This window comes from Panthera tigris, chromosome B4, assembly GCF_018350195.1.
Source record: "Panthera tigris isolate Pti1 chromosome B4, P.tigris_Pti1_mat1.1, whole genome shotgun sequence".
NCBI lineage: Eukaryota > Metazoa > Chordata > Mammalia > Carnivora > Felidae > Panthera > Panthera tigris.
Genome location: NC_056666.1, coordinates 44,550,522 through 44,577,931, shown reverse-complemented (window position 1 = coordinate 44,577,931; position 27,410 = coordinate 44,550,522). Strand labels below are relative to the sequence as shown.

General features: G+C 38.5%; 2 protein-coding genes and 1 pseudogene across 3 annotated transcripts in view; 2 read left to right on the top strand and 1 right to left on the bottom strand.

The window, feature by feature from the left end:
• STYK1 (serine/threonine/tyrosine kinase 1) overlaps positions 1-9,749 on the top strand; it is a 44,623-nt gene extending 34,874 nt beyond the window's left edge. The window contains exons 6-10 of the mRNA XM_007076332.3: positions 123-206; positions 2,811-3,019; positions 4,819-4,859; positions 5,468-5,564; positions 8,076-9,749. Of these exons, the coding sequence (XP_007076394.1) occupies positions 123-206; positions 2,811-3,019; positions 4,819-4,859; positions 5,468-5,564; positions 8,076-8,280 (636 nt within the window). The 3' untranslated portion in view covers positions 8,281-9,749. The remainder of the gene's footprint in view (positions 1-122; positions 207-2,810; positions 3,020-4,818; positions 4,860-5,467; positions 5,565-8,075) is intronic.
• Positions 9,750-14,654: 4,905 nt separating this feature from the next.
• LOC107179074 lies at positions 14,655-15,006 on the bottom strand (annotated as a pseudogene).
• A 1,506-nt stretch (positions 15,007-16,512) lies between these two features.
• MAGOHB (mago homolog B, exon junction complex subunit) lies at positions 16,513-25,345 on the top strand. 2 transcript variants are annotated; one of them, XM_007076322.1, is made up of 5 exons: positions 16,513-16,665; positions 20,159-20,217; positions 21,138-21,248; positions 23,213-23,295; positions 24,994-25,345. In XM_007076322.1, exons 1-5 carry the CDS (start codon positions 16,572-16,574, stop codon positions 25,091-25,093), a joined length of 447 nt encoding a protein of 148 aa, XP_007076384.1. In that variant the 5' UTR covers positions 16,513-16,571; the 3' UTR covers positions 25,094-25,345. The 2 variants fall into 2 exon arrangements, with proteins under 2 accessions (XP_007076384.1, XP_015390414.1); XM_015534928.2 differs by having other exon boundaries at positions 16,595-16,665; positions 20,115-20,217.
• Positions 25,346-27,410: the final 2,065 nt, after the last annotated feature.

Genomic DNA, 27,410 nt, shown 5'->3' with positions numbered 1-27,410 from the left:
CAACTAGACTTTAAATTAAAACTTAAAAAAAGAGAATATCTCTGTGTCTCTCTCTCTCTTTTTTTTTTTTTCAAATCTGTTCATGTCATTCTGATATAATGCTTTTATCTTTGTCTCTTTAGGATGTGATGACCATGGATGGCCTTCTCTATGATCTCACAGAAAAACAAATATATCACATCGGAAGGCAGGTCCTCCAGGCTTTGGTAAGGCTGGGCAAAATGACCACAGATAGTATGGATGTTTCTTGTTAGCCTGGTATTTGAAATCATATTACTAATATTTATATTTCCAAATGGGGTATACATTATAGAGAAAATCAAATGGAAGTTAGGGGGCAGAAACCTAAGCACTGATAAATTGTTTTCACTTCTTTCTTTATGAAATTATTTAGATAATATACTACAAGATGGTAATTCTGGGAAGAAAGTAGTCAGCTTAGGGTTTGTAGAAGGAACAGGACAGGTTTTAAAAGGTTTCTCAGTCTTGGGGCACCTGGGTAGCTCAGTTGGTTGAACGTCCTACTTTGGCTCAGGTCGTGATCTCGCGGTTGGTGGGTCTGAGCCCCGCATCGGGTTCTGTGCTGACAGCTCAGAGCCTGGAGATGGTTTGGGATTCTGTGTGTGTGTGTCTCTCTCTGCCCCTCCCCCGCTCATGCTCTGTCTCTGTGTCTCAAAAATAAAATAGACATTACAAGGGTTTCTCAATCTTAAAGGTCAAAACTCAGGGCCAAGAGTTAGATGCTTTATATTCTTACTTTCTCATATATACTAACATGAAGAGATATAAAATGGCAAATAATGAGCAAGTTGGGAGGAGACACAGGAAGAGAAACCAAATGGGTGAAAGGCTGCAGAGCCACAAGGAAGTGTACAATTTTGTACCTGAAAAACAAGAAAGACTAGTTCAGGACACGTTTGGTTGGAGACTTGTTTTGATACCAAATGTGAGAGGAAATACATAAACTTCAAAAAGAACAAGGAATAGTGGGAGAGAAGATATCAGAAGGGACAACAGTGAGATCATTCCTTCGTTTTAAACCAACTTAGATAAAGAGGTAAGAGAAAGCAAGATTTAAGAGAAAAAAAAATGTACCTTTGTCAGGATTAACCAGGAAATTTAGATGACAATTTCTATGAAGTTATTTAGATAATAGCGTTTAACATTAGCATTTGGTATAGAAAATCAGCATCTGTGAGGCTACTTGTTTAAGTGTTTGGTATATCTTGCCCCCTCGAGATGTGAAATGTACTAGGGATATAAATGGAATCTGGGAAAGCTTAGAAAAGAAGGAGTGAGGTGCGAAAGAGCAGTAGTATATATGTATAAATGAATATTGTCTACAGTGTTTGGAAGGCCTAATTGGTATGTCCCCTTGATAAAGTCTGGGTGTCAGAATACAGCCTACCTTGTATTCTGAGCCACAACTGTGGTGGTGCCCCACGGGGATGCGTTGACCAGGTTACCAGGTTCAAGATTACCAGTTACAAGGCAATATCATACTATCTTTTTTCTTAATTTTAACAACCACAAAGTCACGACATTCTTTAATTCTTTAATAATTTCTTTGCTCTAAAACTTTGCCTCACGGGGACAGAAAACTGCCAGTCACTGGTTCCTTCATCATCAAGGACTGGAAATGACCATCTTACCCTCTTTTTTTTTTTTTTTTTTTTTAAATGTCATTCTTGTTTAGCAGTCATGGACCTCAATCTCTAGCTCTTTGGTCATGTATAGATTTTCAGCTTCTTATCCCTTGAATAGCCTGATGCTGGGGGGAAAGGATTGCAACAAATCAGCATCATCCAGATGCAATGGTTTTTAAATGCTTTGTTGGCTGTGCTAGAATCATTGTGACACTTCATAAAAATAAAGATTACCAGGTTCCTCTTCCTAGATTTTGGTTAAGTACAGCTGGTGTGGAAAGTGTGTGTTTTTCAAAAGCTCTCAGGCAATTAATTCTTATCTGCAGCCTGGCTTGAGAATTATTAGTAGAATTTGTGGTACTTCCTATGAATTAGAATACCTCGTTCTTGGGGCGCCTGGGTGGCGCAGTCGGTTAAGCGTCCGACTTCAGCCAGGTCACGATCTCGCGGTCTGTGAGTTCGAGCCCCGCGTCAGGCTCTGGGCTGATGGCTCGGAGCCTGGAGCCTGTTTCCGATTCTGTGTCTCCCTCTCTCTCTGCCCCTTCCCCGTTCATGCTCTGTCTCTCTCTGTCCCAAAAATAAATAAAAAAAAAAAACAAACAAACAAAAAAAAAAAAAAACGTTGAGAATACCTCGTTCTGGTTACTACCACTCAAAACGGTGTGGCTTTACGTAATCATTTAGATTTATCGCAAAGATATTTCCCTAACTCACCTTAGTTATTTTAGGGACAAAATGAGATGATATAAAGCTCTGTGTAAATTCATTATTATGGCACTCAATTTCACTGTGTATATATTACCTTGTTTGGGTGATTGCTGCTAGAAACTTGAAACCGGCTTCCTTTTCTGATAGCTAGCTGGGTCCTATCTGAGAGGAATGTAAAATCAGGCAGGAGTCAGAGCTTGACTCAGAGCGGGTGATCATACTTTCCAAACCTTATTAAAGCTATCCGGATTATTTGTTCAGTTTGGTAATCCTAAACACAGTGCAAAAATGTGCGATTCATTAGAGTGCCTTGGAAGTGATATGTCGTTATCAATGAGGCTTGTTCAGAGTTGAAAATGTCCTTGTCTTTTTGAGGATTCCTAGGACTGTTTCTCCTAGTCTGTGACTCGAGCCATGACCTCAGACAGCTGATCCGTCTTTATCTTATGCTGACAGGAATTTCTCCAGGATAAGCATCTGTTCCATGGGGATGTGGCAGCCAGGAATATCCTGATCCAATGTGATCTTACTGCTAAGCTCTGTGGATTGGGCCTGGCTTATGAAGTCCATGCCCGAGGGGCCATCTCAGCTACTTACCCCATACCTCTCAAGTGGCTCGCCCCAGAACGGCTTCTGCTGAGACCAGCTGGCATCAGAGGAGATGTGTACGGTTTGTTCCTGCCCTTTGGACTTCTTCCCTTCTTTTTTCTTTATTTATTTTGGGGAGAGAGAGAGAGAGAGATTGAGCGTGATGGGGTGAGGGGCAGAGAGAGAGGGAGAGAGAATCCCAAGCGGGCTCCCTGCTGTCAGTGCAGAGCTTGATGCAGGGCTTGATCTCTCTAACCGTGAGATCATGACCGGAGCTGAAATCAAGTCAGAGCCACCCAGGTGTCCCAGACTTCTTCCCTTCTTGACCTAGGTGTCCTCCAGTCCCTGACCATGACTGTGTCTATTGTCAGTTATGTCTACATGTGAAATCTCTATTTAGAAGTCAGACAGACTCTCAAGGGGAAATGTGTGTTTTGTGACAGAGCTCATATTGGGCATTTGGCTACAGTCCTTTTTAGTGTCTTTTTAAGTATGACTCCTGTATTAGATTAGCAGCCATAATTAGGAAAGAGAAAAGAAAAATGAAAAGATTATTCATACCAATATCCAAGGATTTAATCTAGTAGAGTCCCCTTTATCTGAAGGAGGTAGGTCCACTTAATCAAAAGCTGTTAAACTAGTAATTATTAAAATAAAAAGAAATATACATACTTCAAATAATTTATTTTGGCTTAAAACATATAAATATGTATGTATTGATTGGTCTTTTAGGGGAGGGCCAAGGCTTTTTCTATGAGGATGGACCTCCTAAATGAAGTTATACATTGTATTTCTTGTGTAAAAGCATTCATAATACATTATTTTTGAGTTTTTGCGTGCGATGATTCTGAGTGAGAAATTTGAAAAAAATTGTGAAGCAATTTGACTGCAGACATTGATTATTATTTTTTCCAATTTTCTACTGTTGGCTCTCCCACACAATTGGACAACACTTTCTTTTTAGCAGCTTATTTTTACAGAATACTTTCAAAGCATCCAACCTAGTTTTCAGGAGCTAATGCATTTTTTTTTGCATTGATATTTAATTCATTACATAATTACATTGATACATATGATGGCGTAAACAGTATTGTAAAGAATCATGATTGGTTTTTGGTAACCAGATAACTCAGCAGCTTGGAGAAGCACAGAGAGGTAATATAGAATATCTTACTAGCCTGAATGTTGTGAGCAGCAGAAAAAATTTAGAACATCAGTTAATATGGTGAGTCAATCAAAAGACTTCCACTGCTGTTTCACTCACATCTTCTTTTCAGTAGGGGTCTGGGAGTAATAAGTTTAACTGGGAAATATTGCTTGTTTAATGATGATGTTATAGAATAGTGAAATATACATCTCTCAAATCATATTGCTCTGGCAAATATCTATTCCCATTATGTGTAACGCTTGCTCTGTTAATGTGTTTCCTAGGTTTGGGCAGTTAGAGCTATTGAGGAAATAGTAGATAAATGATTAAAGCCTCACTGGGATTTGTGCTAAGAATAAAGGTTAGAATTTCAGCAGGAAGAAATGGAAAGGATGAAAAGGATGCACAGTGTCATTTCTTTTTGTTTGCGTAGATGTGTTTGTGTGTTTCCATAAATATACACACAGTGTAGCAAATAATAATAAACATCCATTAATGTGAAATGTAGAAGAAAGGAGACATAAAGCCAGTCCACAAAGAGATTAGACTTGAAGGGGATTGAGCAGCAGTGCTTTCTAATTACGTTGCTTATGTTATCAGACACCCTTAATTTCCCCTTCATTGTCTTCTTTATAGGGTTCTTATTTGAAGACTTCTGAGAGTTGAAATGAGCTCTCTTTAGGAAAGGCAGAAATAGAAACTAAGTAAATGGCTTTGTTTCTTTCACAGCTGGTCCTTTGGGATCCTGCTTTATGAGATGGTGACTCTAGGTAAGGAGGGTCCCTAAAGTAGTATGTACCTGGATGCAAATATCCAAGTATGTTTATTTGAGTGGGGGGGTGACATATTCTATGAGGAGAGGTTTCCCTACAATCTCAGGTTTTAACTGGGCTGACATGAAATCCCCCTCATCCTTTTAGCTTTTTTTTTTTTTTTTGCTTTCTTTTCCTTAACACTTTACCAATTCCAAAGCATATTTTAAAGTCCAAAGAATAATTCCAAGGGTGATTTTGTATAAACATAAATGTATTGTCCTGAGATGTATTAATCCATTTGATTGAGAAAATGCAGTATTTTCCCGTGCTTGGGGAGTAGAGGGCACGTCTCATTTCTCACTTTGCTTTGTTACTTTTGTAAAGACTCAACATTATCCTAAATTTTCAGGTTTTTTCCTCCCAAACACCTTTTCTACCCCCCAGACTCTCTAAGCTGTGTCCTTACTTGATCACCAGGGAACACTTATATTGTCTCTGGTATTTTCCCCTTGGCTCCACCTTTTGCAGGCAATTAGCCCCGGTGCATGAAGAGTCATGTTATAGTTGGTATTCTAGAGGACCTAAGGTTCCCTTGCTGCTCTCCTTTTTTTCCATGCCAACAGGGGCACCGCCATATCCTGAAGTTCCTCCAACCAGCATCCTGCAGCATCTCCAAAGAAGGAAAATTATGAAGAAACCAAGTAGTTGCACGCATACCATGTAAGTGGCTTTTAGGACCTACTCTCCTCTCATTACAATGCCTTTTTGATCCCCATCGATCTTGCCCTTCTAAAGTGGCTCAGATGATCCCTATCTGTCCTTTATGTGCTAATATACAGCCTTAGACATACCTATGCGGTAAAATACATCTGCTCATATGTCATATATATTTACATATGTGTATATGTGTGTGTATATCTGTGTACACACACACACAATGTTGAAGCAACTACTGAGAACTATATGAGGGTTCTAAGTAGATAAAGTTTAGCTCTTTCAGAACCTTCTAAAATAGGTAAGGAGGGGACCAAATCCAACGCAAATATAGTAGTGTTTTGTCTGTCTAAATGTCAGTATCAGTCAGAGACTGCCAGCCTCAGCTCTAATATGGCTGCCATAAAATCCATTCCCCTAGTTACTCACTGGCTCTCATTAGCATTTAACTTTTAAAAACTATGGACTATCTATTTTTTTCCAATTCTGATCAAATTAGAAGTCAACCAGAAGAAGGAGGGTAGGAAGAAATTAGAAAGATGGGAGGAATAGCCAATAATGTCAGCAGAAAGGGACAGGTGGTGAGCCAATGCAGAGGCAGAAAATGGAAAAATTAAAAATTACACACAGAGTTTCAAAACCAATGAAGTACAAAAAGGGCTTGTTAAAGAATATAAGGAAAGGTTAAAATATTTATAAGAAGTCAGGGGAGAATATATTAATATACATTTCTTATAAAATTATTGGCATTTATAAATTTTTCAGCGTTGAAAGGGTAAATTTCCATCACCTGAGTTTCACATCAATGAACAGTGACTGTATCAAGCAGATTATAAGTGTTAAATATCATAACTATATATATATATGTATACACACACACACATACACACTCACACACATGCATATATATATATAGTATAATAATACTGCTTGGATACACTGGAATGATTGTTGAAAACTTTCTTGTTGACTTTTTTAATGTGTAAAAAGCTGTCCTTTATATTGGCGGGGGGAGACACTGAACCAATAAAGTATCTGATCTTCAAGAATTTAGTATTGGGATGAGGAGATATCTAAAAGCAATATGAAAATCAACATAAAATGGGAGGCCATATAAAAGAATGATGAAAAGTTCAGACTCAGGTCATAGAGTCAAAAAGACACATGTTCACTCCTAGTCCTGCTACTTTACTGAACATTGTTGACTTTTCTTGAAATACGTATAATGATAATCCTACCTCAATGTTATTGTGAGGCTAAAATAAAACAATGCATGTTAAGTTCCACTACCATGCCTTATAAAATAAGTAAGTTCTTGCTAAATGTTATCAGTGTTATTAAATTGGCATCTTTTACATTGTACGACAGTGAGGAGTGTGGGAGACGCAGTGTGGGCTGAGGTTTTTAAGGGAAGGTTGAACAGAAGAATTGAGACCTAAAACAAACCTGCAGGAAATGATGACCATAGAGGGTATTCGAGGAATTGGGCATAGCACCAGCAAAGACAGAGTTGGGTGTTAAAAACTACATCTAAGGCATTGCAAGACACTGACTTAGCTGGAGGAGAGGGTTCAGTTAGCCAAGGTCTCTGAGGCAGAGAAGCTAGCAGGGAGGATGTCAGCTTTACATGGGAGCCACTATAGGTTCTTGAGAGGGATGAGACATGAAAAAAGTGTCTGATAACAGACATTATTCATTCTTTGTAAACTGGGCTGAAGAGAAGACAGCTTAAGGTGGTAAGTACTTTTATCTAGATTAAGGCAATTTCCTGGAGAAGCTAAATAATAAAAGAGGGAAATGGCCTGGGTTAATGAAAGGAAATATCTAATTAGCTAATTACTCAAAATAATATGAATCATATTATTCTTATTGTATTCTTCTTCTTCTATTTCTTATTTTCCTGGCTTAGTGTAGCTTTTACTGGGAGACACCCTATAGCCATGGCCTGTCATGCTACAAGTCAGTAACATCTAAAGATGAGAAACACTTAACTTGTGAGAGTTTTTGGTAATAGAATGAAAACAACTGCTTTGTCATACCGATTCCAGTTTGAGAAATCCTCAGTCATTCCTACTATAATTTTTTTTTTTTTTTGGAGTTTACTTATTTATTTTGAGAGAGCAAGCAGGGGAGGGGCAGAGAGAGAGAGGGAGAAAGAGAGAGAATCCCAAGCAGGCTCCGCATGGTCAGCGTGGAGCCTGATGCAGGGCTCCAACCCACGAACCGCAAGATCATGACCTGAGCGGAAACCCAAGAGTCAGACGCTTAACCGACTGAGCCCCCCAGATGCCCCCAGTCATTCCTATTATAAAAAGGGCCCTGATGAGAAGATGATGTTAAGAGATTTAGTATTAGGAAAAGAAAGGAATATTATTCCCTGGGAAGAATATGAGAGGACAATGAGAAGTAGATTAAAGAATCGCGGGGTGGTGGTTGTTGTTAAGTTTTACTGGAAGAGATGTGTTCCTCAAATATTTGCCTTGTCAAGGAAGTCGGTTTCTCTTGCTCCCCTTTCAGGTACAATCTTATGAAGTCTTGCTGGCGCTGGAGTGAGGAGAGCCGCCCTTCACTCAAAGAGCTACACTCACGCCTCGAAACTGCCGCTCGATCTGCCAATGACAAGGCTGTGTTGCAAGTGCCCGAGCTGGTGGTGCCTGAGCTGTATGCATCTGTCGCAGGTATCAGCCTGGAGAGCCTCTCCTACAGCTACAGCATCCTTTGAAGATCCTCGGGCACGAAACATTGACGGGTGATCACATCCTATTGGAAAGAACTCCTCCAAGGACAGAAAACGGCTTTCCAGCGGGGCATTAAGGGAGAAATAGGACCTTCCCCTACACATTTCCCTGGATACCTGAAGTGATGCGAGAATAGGCTCTCCACACCGTCTACCATGGAGACTGAGGAGTACAGTTTCATCTCTGCTGTCTCAGTCCTGAAGATCCAGGGTAGACTGTGGTGGATAGTAGCGTTGCAAAGAAGGGCTTGGAAATCTCCAGTGTTTGTCTGGCATTGCACTCATAAGCTGGCCCTCCCACCATAGGCTGGTTTCCTCTTGAAGCATACCTTTACCTAACTTATTACAGGGCCCAGAGAAGTTGCAGTCAGCTGAGGGAATAGAAAGCTGACAAAGAAGTTGATGAGAAAGAGAATTAAAAGGAGTATAGATGTGGACCAAGGTCATCCTTCAAAGAGGTGGTGGAGGAAGGAGATAAAGTTCTTCAATCCTGGTCCATCCTTGCGGGACTGGAGGAGGACCAGGAAGGAAAACTTCTGAGCTTCCCTTTGGGTACAGATAGGAGAAAGATGGTCTCCTTTTATCTACTTATGAGACAAGTGAACTTTGCTGGAAATACTTTTAACTAGAAGCTGGAGGGGTCCTTTCATGATTAAGAACATTCAACATCTATTGTTCATCTGACTAGCTTCCTGGTCCCCATAAGACTAGGGAAACTGAGCCTAGAGAGTCCATTAGGCTGGCAATGAATATACAGTTGACCCTTGAACAATATAGGTTTGAAATGTGTGGGTTCCCTTACACATGGATTTTTTTTCTTGATAAATGCAGTGCAATACTGTAAATGTATTTTCTCTTCCTTATGATTTTAACATTTTCTTTTTTCTAGTTTATTTATTGTAAGATTACAGTATATAATACATAGAACATACGAAATATGTGTTGATTGACCATTTATGTTTTTGGTAAGGCTTCTGGTCAACTGTAGGCTATTACTAGTTAAGTTTTGGAGTCCAAAGTTATATACAGATTTTTGACTGTGCAGGTGTCGGCGCACTTAATCCCTGTGTTGTTCAAGGGTCACCTGTACTATGTACTTAATAAGTAGGAAATGTGAATGCTTAGTAGTCCAGAAGGTCTTTAAAAGGGTTAGAAAACTATGTCATCTGAGACAGAAGGATGGTAGTTTCTGCTTTTCAATCATTCACTGATGTACTGTGAAACTTCATTAAATTAATATTTATTGGGTAAAAATAGGATTTTCTAGTAGATAGCTGCCCAGATCTCTATAATAGGGAGCATGAAGGTAAATAAATGGAAATTAATGTCAACAGAAAAATTCAAGAGATAATCTACATTGCCAGAACACTGATTCCTCACGTGTAAATGGGGATAATACCTACCTCACAGGGTTGTTGTGAGGACTGAATGAGAATATATATATTTGGACAATATTTGGCACATATGTGCTCAATAAATGGTAGTTTCGTTATTTTTTCCCTTCCTACTCATATCTATTTCATTTAAAATCTGCTGTAGCCAAAAGGAGAACCTCAGTCTGCCAGTAACACTACAAGGCAGGACATGCATAAAGGTGGTATGATACAGGGACGCCTGGGTGGCTTAGCTGGTTAAGCGTCTGACTTCAGCTCAGGTCGTGATCTTACGGTTTGTGGGTTCGGGTCCCGCATTGGCCTCCGTGCTGACAGCTCAGAGCCTGGAGCCTGCTTCAGATTCTGTGTCTCCCTCTTTCTCTCCCCCTCCCTTGCTCACACTCGGTCTCTCTCTGTCTTTCAAATAAATAAGTAAATGTTAAAAACATTTTTTTAAACAAGTCTCACATGACTAAAATAATGAGGTCATCGTTTTTGTGTGAGCTTCTGGATGATGATAGTAGCCTCCTACTGTTTAAAAATACTGAAAATATCATGATGATGACAATTTATCTGAACAAGTTATCTGTGATTTTAAAGAATATTCTGGGTGCTCTGGAGGGACATCTAAGGCTGCCATAGGAAACATAGCTGGCAGCTGAAAATTTTGTAGAAGTTGGAATCCTGATGGAGTCATGATGAGTCATTCAACTGAATAATGATTCTTGCATCTGTAGGAATACCACAATGATTCCTCAGGATTTAAATGGGTGTTAAGCTGCAATAGGGAGAAGGGAGATAGAGTGGCTTGGCACAAAATGATAAAGTCCTATGGAATCTCGTTGTTTCTTGCCTGTTCACATAAGTCAGATTTACAAAATACTCATGTATTTATTCAAATGTTTTTAAAAAGGTGAGTGTTAGGGCCAACTGTGCCAGGCATTGTTCTAGATGTTGGATAAAACAGAGGGCTTTTGATTACAGTCTGGAAAGAGACTGTATGTATATATTTGTGTAGGTATAATTATAAATTATGGTTAAGCGCTATGAGGAAAAAGTATAGGATAGTAGAATGAGATATAAAATGAGGGCCTCCCTGAAGAGATGGTATTTAAACCCAGACAAAAAGTGAGGAGAGGAACCATCCAGGAGAGGGACTATATGTGTGAAAACTCTGGGGCAAGGAAAAAAAAAAAGCATAATTTATTTGAGGAACTGCAAATAGGCAAGTGGATGGGGACATACTGAAGTTAGGAGAAAAGTGGTGCATAATTAATGGGAGAGCTGCTCTTTCATACTGCATGTTAAAATATGTTCTGGTAGGAGGGAAATCAGCAATCAGATGATTGCTATTTAAAATTTGACCCATAATTTTATTTGTTTTTCTGGATACAGGTTTGGAAAACTGGATTCAGTAATTGTTCATTCTAAGAAAACTGGGTCTTTTCCTCACTTGGCCAGGCTCTTTCCAAAAGGAGGATTATATTTCTGGCATTTCGACTGGTCAGACAGTCATGGTATTTCCGAGCTAATGAATGGAAAAGAGAATTAAAATATCTACCATTCAATTATGTTGAATCTGGGATAGCCTTTGTATTATTGTTTTGATTCCCTCCTTCCCTTGATCCCGTTTTCCCAATTTATGCTTTATTGTTCAAAACAGCTTCTAACACAGCCAGGAACTGAGCAAACATCCACCTGGATACAGTGTCGAATTCAAAGTTGAAAATGTGGTTTAACTTAGAATAGTCTGAAACAATAGTTTCAAATCATGCTTAGGCAGAACACTAGTGTTTTTCACGGTAGATTTAGGTATTTTATTATTAAAATGGAATAATTTCTTCACCATTTTTAAAGAAAAAGTAAGCTAATGGACAGAATCCTCTTAATCTTAACCTTTATATAATAATTTTTATTAAATTTTTGCTTTACCATATCTCATTTGAACAAATAAATAGGGCAAGTACAATGGAAAACTGGGGATTTTTAAGTATAGCTTAATTTAGAGACTGTTTTTACTTGTTTTGAAAATAAGGGTTAGCGGTCGTGCTTTGTGTTAGAAGCATATAATATTGTCATACACTGGAAAAAATTATTAGTTTGAATGATGGAATTAAATATATCATCATGTCATAATAATGTAGCAATAGTGTTCACCATATATGAACATATCTGAGAAACAATGATGTGAAAATTTTGGTATTTCTGCAGGATAGTGTTTCTCTTACTAAAAAAGCAATACCACTGAGTGATTAAAATGACATTATGTTAAAATTCCATAGAGAAGGTATTATAGAAGAGAGAAGAGAAAGGTGGGTGGATGGAATAAAGGTTGAAATAGACCATCTCATTCTGACAGTAAAAAAAAAAAACTTTAAATTACCTTAGACTGCTGTTTTAGATTATATAATATTCTTGATTTATTACTCTGGTCCATTTAATGGAAGGAGATAGTCCTGGAAGCTTTTGTTATGTAAATACAAAAGTAAACTATTCAAAAGCTACTGATTATGAAAAGAAAAGAAAGGAAAGGAAGAGAAGAGAAAAGAGAGGAGAAGAGAGGAGAGCAGCCGAGAGGAAAAGAAAGAAAAGGACAACAAAAAACCTGTCCTCTCTAGTGTTTATCTCACGAAATTCATAACATATTTCTGAAAATTATAAGTAGGAATAACTTGATAATTTTAAATAGTGAGGCAAAAGGCAAAAGAAGTGTGAGGATAAACCAGATTTGCGAGACCAAAAAAAGAAAGAGTTTTAGATGCAGGGAAAATCAGAACGTTTAAAAAAGACTAAATTAACACTTAAGAAATAACCATCTCTGACCATAGCCCTCTGACTTGATTCATTACCATGAAGCTGAAAACACTAAACTTAAAATTCATTATTTTATCAGTGAATATTGTGTATTTGACTAAATCATGAAGCCTTATTTTCAACTGGAGTTGGAAATAAAACGTGTATTTCTTAACTGCTTCAGAAGGGTCTTTTAAAGCTAACCACAGATAGGTTACATTAGCGAAGACAGAAATAATTCTTTACTTGGCTTCATTTAGGCCGCCCTAGACATTTATTTTCATAAATGAACTGTGGTGATACTAGTAAGTATACTCTAATTTGAAGCCTACAGCAACTGGGATTCAGATTTGTCAATGTTTGAAAAATATTTTCACTATTTCCAGCCCAACTAAAAGTGTATGAAATGGTTCTTTTATAACTTCACTGTCCAACATGGTAGCCAATAGACGCATGTGGCTATTTCAGTATTATTTTAAATTCATACCCATGAAACCTTTATTTTATATATATATATATATATGTGTATATATATATATATATTTTTTTTTAACGTTTATTCATTTTTGAGACAGAGAGAGACAGAGCATGAACAGGGGAGGGGGAGACAGAGAGGGAGACACAGAATCCGAAACAGGCTCCAGGCTCTGAGCAGTCAGCACAGAGCCCGACGCGGGGCTCGAACTCACGGACCGCGAGATCATGACCTAAGCTGAAGTCAGACGCTTAACTGACCGAGCCACCCAGGCACCCCCCATGAAACCTTTACAAAGAAAAAAAATCACTCCCTATTCTCACTAGCCACATTTCAAGTGCTCACAAGCCATTCAGAACATTTCCACATCTGCTTCGTATACCATCCAAGAAGACCACTTTGCAATGCTTATCATGATACAAGAGAGAATGATACAAGAGATTACTTTTTCATATATAAAGGATTAAGTGAATATATTTTCACATTTCACCTTAAAAACCGACAGGGGTTAGAAAGGATTAGTCTTTAGCACAGAAGTCTTTTTAGGGGATTAGAAACAGTAATTGGCCTACAGATAAAGATCTTACTACCGCATTCCACATGCACTATTGGCATAGTCATAGTTCTGGAACCGGTAGCTCTCTTACGTAAGCATGAAGATGAACATTGGCATGTGAGCCAAAAATCTGATGGATATGTACTGGGGAATGTAAATATATTGAATGAGGCTCCCGGCACAACAAACAAACAAACAAACAAACAAACAACCCAAATGGATTATTGCCTATATTTTCAGAGATACTATGGAATACGTGGTCAGATTTCTATGGGTTATTCTTGTAGTAAGTACAGTGAACAACTGATCTCGGTTTGCCTGGGTCTTTGCAGGCTTTACAGCTGAAAAGTCCCACATCGCAGGAAACTCCTTAGTCCTGGGCAAACCAAAACAGTTAGTCACTTTAGTGTTAAGGGATAGTGCTTTATGTCTCTTGTATATTTTCCATAATGGCAGCAAATAATAGGAACTGAATAACTTTTCTATATTAACATTTATACAATGGTTAATATAGATTTCTACATTGACAGTTATATAAGTGTTAATATAGACTCAACATAATCTGGCCCAGTCTGCCTTTCTAGTCATTCCACTTGTATGAACTTTATGTTCTTTTTTTTTTTAATTTTTTTTAATAATTTTTTTTAATGTTTATTTATTTTTGAGACAGAGACTGAGCATGAATGGGGGAGGGGCAGAAAGAGAGGGAGACACAGAATCGGAAGCAGGCTCCAGGCTCTGGGCCATCAGCCCAGAGCCCGACGCAGGGCTCAAACTCACGGACTGCGAGATCGTGACCTGAGCTGAAGTCGGACGCTTAACCGACTGAGCCACCCAGGCGCCCCTGAACTTTATGTTCTAACTATAGTGAAGTGTTTGGCTTTCCAGAATCAGGCACTTTCATACCACTGTGCCTTTGTTCAGGCTATTTTCTGCCCTGAATGCTTTCCCTCCCTTTGACCATACACTGAACTTACCCAACAAGGTCCAATTCATATCGTACATCTACACAGCCTTCCTTGATACTTCCCTTTCTTCAATTTCCCCTATTCCCCAATAAAGTGGCTTGCTTCTTCTGCTGTACTACCAGCATTTAAAAATTTGCTTTCTTTTCTTTTTTTTTTTTTTAACAACTGATAATCAAGTTATTAAAAAAATTGATTTAAGCATCTGCAGTGGTGAGTTCACCCTCAACTCTTGGCTCAATACTCTTGGAAGTAATCTTGTTTAACAATCTCAAAAGGACTGTGCAAATCAATGAGTCACTTGTAGATCCTCATCTGAAAATGATCCTGAGTCTTAGAACCTTCACCACAAGGAATTTTTCTTGTGGTGAATCTAGCAGGCATCTGAACTGGTCCTTTCACTTTGAGATTCTTTCCCTTTGCATCTCTGATCAAGTCAGCATATACCTTCTCCAAAGATTTTAAGTTGCGTCTGGTTATAATAATTCTAATTCAGTGAATTAGAACCTCTGGTTCCACGGGTGTCTTTATGGTGTCTTTAAAAGCCATGGCTGTGGTGCGGCTTCTTCATGACTGGTTCCTTGGAGAGAGCTAACAGCAGTGAGCTGGGAACAGGAGCGGGCAAGTCCAAAGCTCCTTTGTAGCTGTGACTGTATCTTCCTCAAAAGAGCTAAAAATATTCTTATAATATTTGCTTCCTTGTGCTAATACGTGACTACATGTTTGCTTTCTTTTCTAGACTAAACTTGTAAAGGGCTCTATCATTATTACCAGTGTCTGTCCATTTCTGGCACGTAAGAAATGCCTGTATGTTTTTATAAACTAAAAAAAAGTTATTGTTTATTTATTTTTGAGAGAGAGAGAGAGAGAGAAGACAAGCGGGTGAGGGACAGACAGGGAGACACAGAATCTGAAGCAGGCTCCTGGCTCCAAGCTGTCAGCACAGAGCCCGACGTGGGGCTCGAACTCATGAACTGTGAGATCATGACCTGAGCCGAAGTCCAATGCTTAACCCACTGAGCCACGCAGGCACCCTTGTTTTCATAAATTTTAAAGCTTATTATATATGTATTATCTCATTTGATCTTCTCAACAAAGATTGACAAAGTTGATCATAGGATATTCATTCAGTTGGTGAACAAACAGGTGTGGACAGTGACTAAGTAACCAAGGTTAGTAGAGCATAAGTGATGGGAATGAATCGCAGGTCTTCTGACTGCCACTCTTTATTTTAAATACTGCTGAGGGTTAAAGGTCACCCAGCAGAATTACTCGGTTGGTAAAAACAGGGTGATCAATATTTGAAAAGTAGACTCCGTAAACGTTCCCCTTGTCTTTCCACCTCCTTCAAAACCCATTCCACACTGGAGCATTCTTTCCCCTCCCCAATGTAATTCTTTTCTGGTAAGAAACGTGGGCTAAACCATTTGATCTTCAGTCAAATTGCCAAAACTCCACAGGCTACTGAAGATTAACCCTTGCTGAATGGTACACGTTTTACTATTAAAAGGAACTCTTTTATACCGTGACTTCAGGGATCTTTAGTTTCAATGTGTCTTTCAAATTTCATACCTCTTGTTTGATAGGCTTCTAGCTGTCAGCTAGCTAGCAACCGTGGTGCAAAGGGGGAAATCTCCGGTTAGGAATCTAACTGCAGGAAAGGGTTGTAGTCCAGGTCAACCATTCGGATTCTGGCTTTATCTTTCCTCACTCCACCAGTGAAAGGCGAATTCACGTCACACCCCCCCCCCCCCTCGTGAGGGCAGGGTGCTGCGAGAATTAGAGACCCAAAAAGTAAAAGCGACTTGCAAACCTGAATTCTCAGCCCATAAAAAAATACTATGACATTTTCACACTTCTGTGTTTTGCTTGTAGCACACGATCTACTTAATTTTGGGGGGAAAAAAATGTTCTTCCAACCTTGCGAAACCAAGTTCAGGTCTCCCCAGCGCCTCCGAGTCTCTCCCGGGGGAACCCGCCTTCCCGCTTTCCTCCGGTCACCGGGGACCAGAAAGGCACGCCCGCCGCGACGCTTTTACCCTGGGCGATGACGTCACTACCAGGCGCCGGGCGGCACGTCGGCCAGGCCTCGGGCAGGCTTCAGGGGGACGAAAATGGCTATGGCCAGTGATTTCTACCTGCGCTACTACGTAGGGCACAAGGGCAAGTTTGGACACGAGTTCCTGGAGTTCGAGTTTCGGCCAGACGGTGAGCAGGGGAGCGGCGCCGCCGCCGAGCGCGCTGCGCGGCTGGGGGAAGCGGAGCGCAGAGGACGCGGAGGGGGCGGGGTGGGCTGAGCCGTCCGCGGTGGGCTGGCGAGCCTGCGGTGGGGGCCGGGGCCACTAGAGCCGAAATACACACGAACGAAAGTCTATCAGAGGCGTACATTGGTTCCGTGAAGAAAAGAAAATTGATCTGTGTAAATTAATTCAGAAAAATCGAACCCTGCCAGATACTGAAAACTTGGGGGTAAGCAGAATCCTGCATCCAGCGCACCGGAAGGGACCTGAAAAGGCATCTCGTGTACTTGACGTCATACCTGAACATTTTGAAGAACATCCCATCGTGCCGGGGTCCAAGGGATGCTGAAGGTCTTCCGGTGACCAGTTAATTTTCGGACTCCCCGTTCAACCATTGTATTCATTCAGGCCCTGCCTCTCAAGCCACGTGTGTAGGAAAAGGACCTGCTCTAAAGAGGGGAGCTCCTCAGTGTAGAAAAATGAATGTAATGATGTGTTTAGGGTGCTTAAATACAGTTGTTTGCCATAGGATGTGTTAAGAATACAAAAGAGGGGGATGGTTAGGGCTACGTGTAGGAGGCGTCAAGGAAAGCTTCCTAGAGAAGGTAACAGTTGAAATTGCAGCTGGTGCGCAGGGCTACAGGAGCACTTGTCTCCCGGGTTCCCAAACAGACCAAATCGGAGGCTCATTGTTGACACATCCAAAGGTAGAGAATCTACTGATGGTGAAACAAGAAAGTTTATTTCAGAGAGGCCAGCACCGGAAGACAGCGGACTAGCTTCTCAAATACGTCTCTAAAATGCCAAAAATACTTCCAGGTTTATGTAAGGAAAACGTGGGGCACAGGTGGGTGGGTTGTGTGCAGGTGGACCTTGAATTTTAAATTGATCATTGTCTTGGATTTCAATCCCAGTTGAGGTCTTGCTGGCTCGGGGCAGTCCTTGTTGCTTGAGGGGGTAGTTTTGGTTCCCATTAGGAGATACTTTGCCCTTAGGGTCTTCTGCAGGAGCCGAGAGATAAGCTGGAAGGAGGAACCTAACTAAAAAGTTTGAGATCACAATGGAGGCAGCCGAAGCCCTCTTTCAAGATGAGTCTTTTTTTTTTTTTTTTTTTAGTTTTTTAACATTTATTTATTTTTGAGAGAGACAACGAGAGAAAGACGGGACGAGTAGGGGAGGGGCAGAGAGAGAGGGAGACACAGAATCCGAAGCAGGCTCCAGGCTCTGAGTTGTCAGCACAGAGCCCCATGCGGGTCTCGAACCCACAAACTGAGAGATCATGACCTGAGCCGAAGTCGGATGCTTAACTGATGGAGCCACCAGGAGCCCCAAATGAGTCTTTAAATGAGAATAGGATGTTCTGGGCCTGTGAGGGAGAAAACCATTCAGACTGCTGAAAATAGCATGAGCAAAGGGTGAACGGTCTGCTGCCGTGTAGGTGCAACATAGTCTATCTTTTGACAGCCCCGTATACTGAACTCTCCTGGCAACCTGGGCAGTCCACCCACCTAGGCTTTTCCTTCTTTGAATACGTGTTATGTGCTGGGCAACAAGTAAATACAAAAATTGAGGATACAGTAATGAATAAGACTCTTTAATTTCCATGAAGGAGTTATGTCTTGGTGGGCGACACAGACATGAAACTAGCCATAAAACAGCATGGATATTAAGTGGTGCGATATGTTTTGGGCAAAGTTCTGTGGGAGTGAAAGAGTGGAGAAGGGGCGCGTGGGTCGGTTAAGTGTTTGACTCTTGATCACAGCTTAGGTCTTGATCTCAGGGTCGTGTGAGTTTAAACCCCATGTTGGGCTTTACGCTGGGCGTGGAGCCTACTTTAAAAAAAAAAAAGAAAAAGTAGAGAAGCCTCGTATATTAGGAAAGAGGAAGAGAATCAGACGTTGAAGGAAGACCTCAAGGTAACTACAGCCATGCAATTTAGAAACTGTAATCACTTTATTCTCCCTTGTTCTCCCCATGTCTCTTCTCAATTTAGCTAAGGAGCCAAATTTACCTGAATACTCCATCTATTCTTTTTTTAGGTGATAATCTTCTTAGTGTCTTTGCCTGTGAACAGCTTTCAGCTTGCCTATATCCTGTTTAGCCAGTCACGTAAATTAAGCAGTCTGATACTATCAGGGAAATTTCATGCCAGGACGGTGGTTCTCATCCAGTAATCTGCCATCACACCATTCTACATACTTCCTTCATTAGTGAGGGGATCACCTCATTAGGGTAACATCAGAGATCAGGACCATATTACATCTGTCCCTGAGCAACTGACTACAGCCATAAGGCGAAGCATGCATCAGGGAGTACAAAAGTCAACGATGGATTAAAATTAACTATAGGTCAGCTAACAAACTGGCCTACTTTTTATCTAGAAGCATTACATAGCATATGCATCCTAGTGACAGTGCTAAAATATTAGCATTGCCATATTGTATAGAGAACATTTTGGAGTAGTAGGGAAAGCGTGAGTATTGAAAGAAGGTGGATCCAGATCCGAATCTTTGTGTCCCTGGGCAAATAACTGAACTCTTGTTTTCTCAACCATGAATAGATGAAGTACCGATTAGATTAAATGCTCTGGGTAAATCACTTAGGACCAATGAAGACATAAAACATAGGCTTTAAAAGAAATGTTAGTTCCTTTTTCAGATTCCCTGTCTAGTTCATGATAATAGCTTAAGCAAATGAGCCTTAAAAGTAACTCTCCTAAAGGGTGCCTGGGTGCCTCAGTTGGTTAAGTGTCGGACCCTTGATCTGGGCTCAGGTCATGATCTCGTGGTTCGTGGGACTGAGTCCACATTGGGCTCTGTGCTATCAGCTTGGGATTCTCTCTCTCGGCCCCTCCCCAGCTTGTGCTCCCCCGCCCCCAATAAATAAATAAACTTTAAAAAAAGGCCCTCCAATTATATTGAAGGCATGAAATATTTATTTATTTATTGGAAAAAAAATTTTTTAACGTTTATTTATTTTTAAGAGAGAGAGAGAGAGAGACAGAGCATGAGTGGGGTTGGGGCAGAGAGAGAGGGAGACACAGAATCTGAAGCAGGCTCCTGGCTCCAAGCTGTCAGCACAGAGCCCGACGTGGGGCTCGAACTCATGAACCATGAGATCATGACCTGAGCTGAAGTCGGACGCTTAACTGACAGAGCCTCCCAGGTGCCCCAACGGCATGAAATATTTAAAAATTATGTTGAGTACTTAAAAATTCTGTTGAAGGTATGGAATATTTGAAAATGACTAACTTCAGCTTTAGCTAACTTTTTTTTTTTTTACCAGCAAATACAGATCTAGCATTGATCTTATGCTAAAAAGGCAGAAACTTTTAATAAAAAAAGTGGTAGTATAAAATGGTCTTTACCTTCAAAATTGCTTACAGTGTCATTTCTTTCTTTCTTTATTTTTTTTTAGCAGTTTTTGCTGTTATAGATTGAATTTTTTTCCACTCCCCACAGGAAAGCTTAGATATGCCAACAACAGCAATTACAAAAATGACGTCATGATCAGAAAGGAGGTAAGTTCTTTTTGAATGTCTAATTTTTTACATTTAGACCATTTTCTTCAGATCTTTTTTGAATTTACAAAACTACATCTAAGGCTATATTACTATAAAGAAGCCATTTATAGATTTAAAAGGGATTCTATTTAAATTAGATATAACTGTAGCATGTGTAACATCAAAAGAAGCAATCTGAATATAAATTGTAGACCCACCTTTGAACATATGATTTAATTCATTTTGTCTTTATGTCACATTCACTATTTAAAACTAATTGATAGTATTTAAACACAGTATGAATTTTATTTTTTTAAGTTTTTATTCATTTATTGGAGAGAGAGAGAGAGAGAGAGATAAAGAAACCAAGCAAGGGAGGAGCAGAGAGAGAGGGGGAGAAAGAGGATCCAAAGCGGGCTCTGCCCTAGCAGCAGAGAGCCTGATGCGGGGTTCAAACTCATGAACTCCTGAGATCATGACCTGAGCTACCCAGGTGCTAAACACAGTGTGAATTTAAATAAAAGGCTCAAAAGTTAGGGATAAGAAAAAGTTCAGAACAGTAGCTGTGATGTCTACTTGTATTTGCCTCTGTTCACCTTATAGATTTTCCCTTATCACCATTAACCACTCAGCTAATTGAGTCCCATGTTATGAAGTCCAGAATCCAGGGTTTTAAAAGGAGGCTAGTGTAAATTACCTTTTTTTTTTTTTTTTTTTTTTTTAATTTGGAGACAAATGTATATTCAAGGAAAGGGCAAGAGAATGAAGAAGAATCCTATGGATGAGTGATTCTCTCTCACCTTGTAATTTTGGAATCAGCATTCGATTCTTCCCTGATACTCCCTTTGAATATTTAGTGTTTGTAACATTGTATGATTATTTCATTCTGAGTTGGAGGAAGAAATAGACATGAGATTTTTACTGGAACTTATTTTCAGGCTTATGTACACAAGAGTGTAATGGAAGAACTGAAGAGAATCATTGACGACAGTGAAATTACAAAAGAAGATGATGCTTTGTGGCCTCCCCCTGACAGAGTTGGCCGACAGGTTGGTGTTTAGTGGTTCTTTAAATGCATACGTCTTAAAAGTTGGTAATATAATTAATTGTTACGTTTCTCCTTATTTATTTAGAATAGACCATTGGTTCTTTGGTTTTCCATTTAGTAGGCACCCGGTAAATCCTGTTTAATTTTGTTTCACTTAGGCTCATTTCCTGTGCTACCTCTGAGTAGTGAAGGAGTCAATGTGTAGCTCAAGATTTAGACCCCTTTCTGACCAGTCCTCTCTCTAGCCTCCCCAGTTAAAGCTATGATGTTTTCACGCTGTTATGAATAATTTCTATTGTGTATTACTTCTATTAGGAATAAGTACAGTGTTTGTTAAATTCAAGACAGGATTCTTATTGACTGTAAAATTTACTTTCTTCATTTTTATAACTTTGAGAACCCTTGTCTGCATCCTTATGCCCAGGAGAGGGATTTGATTGGTGTCTTTGTTCGAACTGACCATTGCTTTTGCCTCATATTCCCTTTAGAGTAATTAATGTTTCTCAGAGGGCTTGTGAAGAACTTTGAAGGTTTCATTTCACTCTGTAAAAAGATAGTTTGATTGGGTCTTTTCAGCTCTTGAAGACATGAGATACAATTCCTGGAGAAAGAAACACTTAATTTCACTTTTTTATGTTCCTAAGAATTATACTTTATGTCACCTTCTTTGACTTTATATTACTTTCTTCTAGAAGAAAATGTGGAGAAATCGAATAGATGCTGACATTCTATAGCAGTCACTTAGCTCTTCTGTTTAAAGAAACATTATTTAGGAAAGCAAAGGTAATAGTTAACAGTATTTATTTTATGCATTGAAACACTTTTAAAAAATAAATTTAAATCTCAGTTTGCTTTATGCAATGGGTACATTTGTACTAAAAAACAGACAACAGCAGTAAACCTTTTATCTCTTTTAGACTCTGGGAGAACCCAGTATTTTATGTACCCACTTGATGATGTGTTTATGTTTTGGTTAGTGGGGAGGGTTGAGCATGTTCCAGAGATCATCCATTGGATCTTTAAGTCAAAGATTTTATGATTGATTGAGAGCCTTAGGTAATTCTCCATGTTGTGTGTGCCATAAACTGTGTGTAATTAGGTCTTTTGATCAGACATATAGCTGAGATTGTCTTTAATGGCATTTGTTATTTAACCTGATAAATCACTACAGACATAGCCTCTTAATCATTGGTTTTAGATTTGCAGATAAAATATAGAGAAAAACTTATCCAGTAATTATGGCACACTGAGAATGTCTACAGTATGTTGTATTTGTTTTAGTAGTGCTTAATTTTAAATGTTTTGTGAAGTCAAACAAGTGTGAGTCTTTCAGTGTTAACAGCCCAGGATTCAAATATGAGTACTATCACTTATTAGTGGTTGTAAATGTTGATGTTTTTCCCTATGCTTTATGAATCTTGTATTTTGCATTTGTCAAATACCCTGATAAGGGTATTTTAGGGATTACAGAGTATGTTTTAAAGTCCCTAGCAGCAGGGCCTCATACACAGTAGATCCCAAAGTGGTGCTGTTAATACTCTGCATTTCTGGTAGAATGGTTAAGTGTGCTTATATTTATTTATTAAAAATAGGTTTTTACCCATATTATTATTTTTACAACATTGTGCTTCAAAGTTATTTCTTTAGTTTTTACGGACATAAGAAATGTTCATGTGTCATTCATATTTATAGTGTTTTCTTTATGAGATCTCTGGAAAGCAATTCTTGGTTGATCCTAATATTGGGGACTCCTGAGCATTCGATGAGGTTTTTATTTTACAGACATAGTTTATGTCTAACAGGTCAAGTTCCTTTTCCTTTTTCTTTTCTTTTTTTTTTTTTTTTTCTCCTCTATGACTGCTAGAAAACTCGCAGCTACAATCGGGACCTCTAGGTAACAAGAATACAGACACTTCTGAGATGGAGTTTTATATTAACTACATGAATCTATTTTGTTTTTTTCAGGAACTTGAAATTGTAATTGGAGATGAACACATTTCTTTTACCACATCAAAAATAGGTTCTCTTATTGATGTAAATCAGTCAAAGTGAGTATGTTAAAGTATTTTGACTAAATTGACATAATTAATTAGAGAGGCTCATTTTAGAACAATAGCCAGTTTTTTAAGATTATTTCGGTGGCATCCTATCAGTTTATTATGCAGATGTAATTCTAACTTTTATGTCATTAAAGACTTGCTATCAAAGTGGTTAGTGTATTTTTGTGATTATCAAAAGAATGTTAATCTGACAACTGTGTACAATAATGACCACGTTGTAATAGCTATTTTTGGTAAAAGTCTGGGTATCTTTTTACAGAGTTTAAAAGAAATCCTTATTGGATTATATCATTCATTATCACATCATCCTCATCTTTGAATTTAATATTTGAAAGAATTTGAAAAAAGTCATTGTAACTTAAGGATGGTTTTAGCTTCCTCTGTCTTTCCAAGTTTGTTTCCTCTGGGCCTTTGTAGGACATACTGTTGTTTTTGTCTGAAAAATTTCTCTACTTGGAGTTACTTTTCTCTCTTTACCCCTCAAAAAGTTTTCTTAGTATTTTGTCCTATCACCCTAAATTGTAATAACTTATTTATTTGCTTTTCTGGCTTGAATATAAACTCCATGAGAACCTTGCTATATCTCCAAAGTTAACACAGTGCCTGGTGCAGGATAGGTGCTTGGTAAATATATGTTAGAGGAAAGGAGAAAGGAATGAATGTATAGTAACTATTAGATACAATAAAGACCGACCAGATACTTTTAAACTATCACATTTATGTCCCCACAGTGGTGAGGATGTGGCTGGCGTTCATATCCTAAGTGGGATTTTAAATTGGTACAGTGTTTTTTGGAAAGCAGTTTGATAATTGTGCATCAAAAGGTGCCAGCATTTTAAATTCATCTTTGACTTAGTAATTCCATTTCTGAGCATCTATTTTAGGGAAATACTGTCAAATAATGAAAATGCTTTATTAGTCATAAAAATGGTCATTGGAGTCTTACTTATAATTGGGGAAAAATCCAACTGTTTAACAAAAAGAGAATTGTTAATTAGAAATCATTTGCGAATTATTTTTCATGTAATGGAAAACAACGTTAAAAAGGGTACAAGGAACAGGGGTCCCTGGGTGGCTTATTCGGTTAAGCATCTGACTTTGGCTCAGGTCATGATCTCCCGGCTCATGAATTGAGGCCCCAAGTCGGGCCCTGTGCTGACAGCTCAGAGCCTGGAGCCTGCTTCAGATTCTGTGTCTCCCTCTCTCTGCCACTCCCTCACTCGCATTCTGCTTCTCTCTCTCTCTCTTTCTCAAAAATAAACATTTAAAAAATTTTTGTAATCAAAAAGGGCCAGGGAATGCTTTTAGTTATGAAAATAGAGAAATGCCAAAATATTCATAGTTTTTCTGTAAGGAGTGACATTTTATAGTATTATGAGTATTATTTTTTCTATCTTTATAATTATATCTGCTTTATACATTTTTGCTATGTATAGTTCTTACTTTGATAAGAAAATAAATACTTGAGTATGAAATGAATACTGGTGAATAAAATTTATATTTTTTGTAGAAAAGATAGAGAAAGGAAATGAAAATTATTCAGTATGTTCATTTTAGTTGCAGCAAATCCTTCCTTTCTCCTGGATTCCTTTGTTTTGTTTTTTATTTTGTTTTAGGAATTAACTTACAAAATGATATGTTTCATTTTAGGAACAAAAAAGTAACTTTTACCTTTTTAAATTTTAGGGATCCTGAAGGCCTTCGAGTATTTTACTACTTGGTACAGGACCTGAAATGTTTAGTTTTTAGTCTTATTGGATTACATTTCAAGATTAAACCAATCTAAGTTGTATGTTTTTTTAAAAGCTGTTTTTATATTTAATTAAGGGATGGGTTTGTCATTTACAATATTGGGATTTTTATAAATGTGAAACTCTTGTTTTGTATGCCCACTGAAAATAAGAAAATACATAAACAGGCTTAATGGTTATTCTCACTTGGCTCCAAGTGGTTTAGATAGTCCTCACACATATTAAATTCTGTAAATGAAAGCAACTTTTTGTTGAGATTTTGCTCCAATAAAACATATCAAAGCCTGGATGGAGAGTGGTTTTTTTGTTTGTTTGTTTGTTTTGTTTTTGTTCTTTTTTCCAGAAGGGTATGTCTTTTTATTCACTTTAAGATAATAAAGAATTGTTATGGTAGGACATCCTATGGCAGAAGTTCTTTCATGCAGCCAGAGTTTCATCCATTAAAAGGCAATTACGTGTTACCTTTATTACTTCCATACCTAATGGGACTTAATTTGTTGGTGCCTATAGAAGTTGTTTACAGAAGGTTCTGGATTTTTTACATTTATCACCAACCCCCCAGGAATTATAAAAATTTAAATACTTTTGGTATAATCAATCATGCCTAAAGGGTTACAAGAGTAAAGTCAGCACCCCAAGTTAAACACAGCTTTTATTCTGCCTTATTCCTTATTTTCACAGTAAATTTTGTAAATAAGATATTTCACAATATATTTGTGTTTCTGTAGGAACTAAATGAGTTCTCAGCATGACAAATTATTAAAAATTTAGGCTTTTACACACACATGTGTGTGTGTATTTTAATTTCTAATGACCATAGTTTCCACTCGTGATTTTCAGTTCCCTTCAACGTCTTTCTGATAGACTTGGTCTTTCATTATTTCTCTTAGTAAGCATGCCCCTGGTATTGTTCTTTCTCCATCTGAACCCCCACTTTTTAAAGGGGCAGTCCTTGTAGTGACGATTCACTTGCCCCGGGACAGTGAGGATGACCTTATTGGGAAGAATTAGTCTCTGAAGGTGTGCAGTACTCCTGAGCTACATTATCTAGAGAGGTTCTGGCCAGTAAACTTATTTGAGATAATGGAGATGTCCTCTATCTGTAGTTCAGTAAGGTAACCACCAGCTACTATGTGTGGCAACTAGTACCTGAGATGTGGCCAGAATAACTGAATTTACAGTCCTATTTAATTAAAAACATTTTTTAAATTTTATTACGAAAAATTTCAAGCATAGAAAATGTTAAAAAAATTGTAAAATGAACACCCGTATGTCAAATCTAGAGTCTATAATTTTTTTTTTTTTTTTTTACTGAAGTAAGGCTTATAAATCCTGTCCTGTTGATTTTTGACTTAAGAATGGAATAACTAGTATAATTGGTATCAATAAATAACTTTTTTTTAGTCCTATTTAGTTTTGGTTAAATTTATTTATTTATCTATCTATTTATTTATTTATTTATTTATTTATTTATTTATTTATTATTGTCAAGTTAGCTAACACACAGTGCATACAGTGTGCTCTTGGCTTCGGGAGTAGATTACCATGATTCATCACTTACATAAAACACCCAGTGCTCATCCCAATGAGTGCCCTCCTCAATGCGCATCACCCATTTTATCCATCCCCCTGTTCTCCCACTCCCTTCCACCCTCAGTTTTTTCTCTAATTAAAAGTCTCTTATGGTTTCCCTCCCTTTCTGTTTGTATCTATCTATCTATCTATCTATCTATCTATCTATCTATTTTTTTATTTCTCAACTTCCACATATAAGTGAAAACATGATATCTGTCTTTCATGGACTGGCTTCTTTCACTTAGCATAATATTTTACAGTGCCATCCGTGTTGTTGCGAATGGCAAGATTTCATTCTTTTTCATTGCTGAATAGTATTCCATTGTGTGTGTGTGTGTGTGTGTGTGTGTGTGTGTGTGTGTGTGTATACCACATCTTTATCCATTCATCATTTGATGGACATTTGGGCTCTTTCCATAATTTGGCTATTGTTGATACCATTGCTATAAACATTGGGGTACATGTGCCCCTATAAATCAGCATTCCCTAATCCTTTGGATAAATTCCTAGTAGTGCTATTGCTGGGTCATAGGGTAATTCACATTTTAATTTGTGGAGGAACCTCGACACTGATTTCCAGAGTGCCTGCACCAGTTTGCATTCCCGCCAACAGGACAAGAGGGTTCCCCTTTCTCCACATCCTCACCAGCATCTGTTGTTTCCTGAGTTGTTCATTTTAGCCACTCTGACCGGTGTGAGGTGGTATCTCACTGTGGTTTTGATTTGTATTTCCCTGATGATGAGCAAAGTTGAGCATCTTTTCATGTGTCTGTTAGC

Bases quoted from the DNA above. Each gene is read 5' to 3' on its own strand.
- MAGOHB (XM_007076322.1), top strand. From the start codon at position 16,572: ATGGCTATGGCCAGTGATTTCTACCTGCGCTACTACGTAGGGCACAAG. The intron at 20,218-21,137 runs GTAAGTTCTTTT...ACTTATTTTCAG, and splicing joins ACGTCATGATCAGAAAGGAG to GCTTATGTACACAAGAGTGT. The intron at 21,249-23,212 runs GTTGGTGTTTAG...TGTTTTTTTCAG, and splicing joins CTGACAGAGTTGGCCGACAG to GAACTTGAAATTGTAATTGG.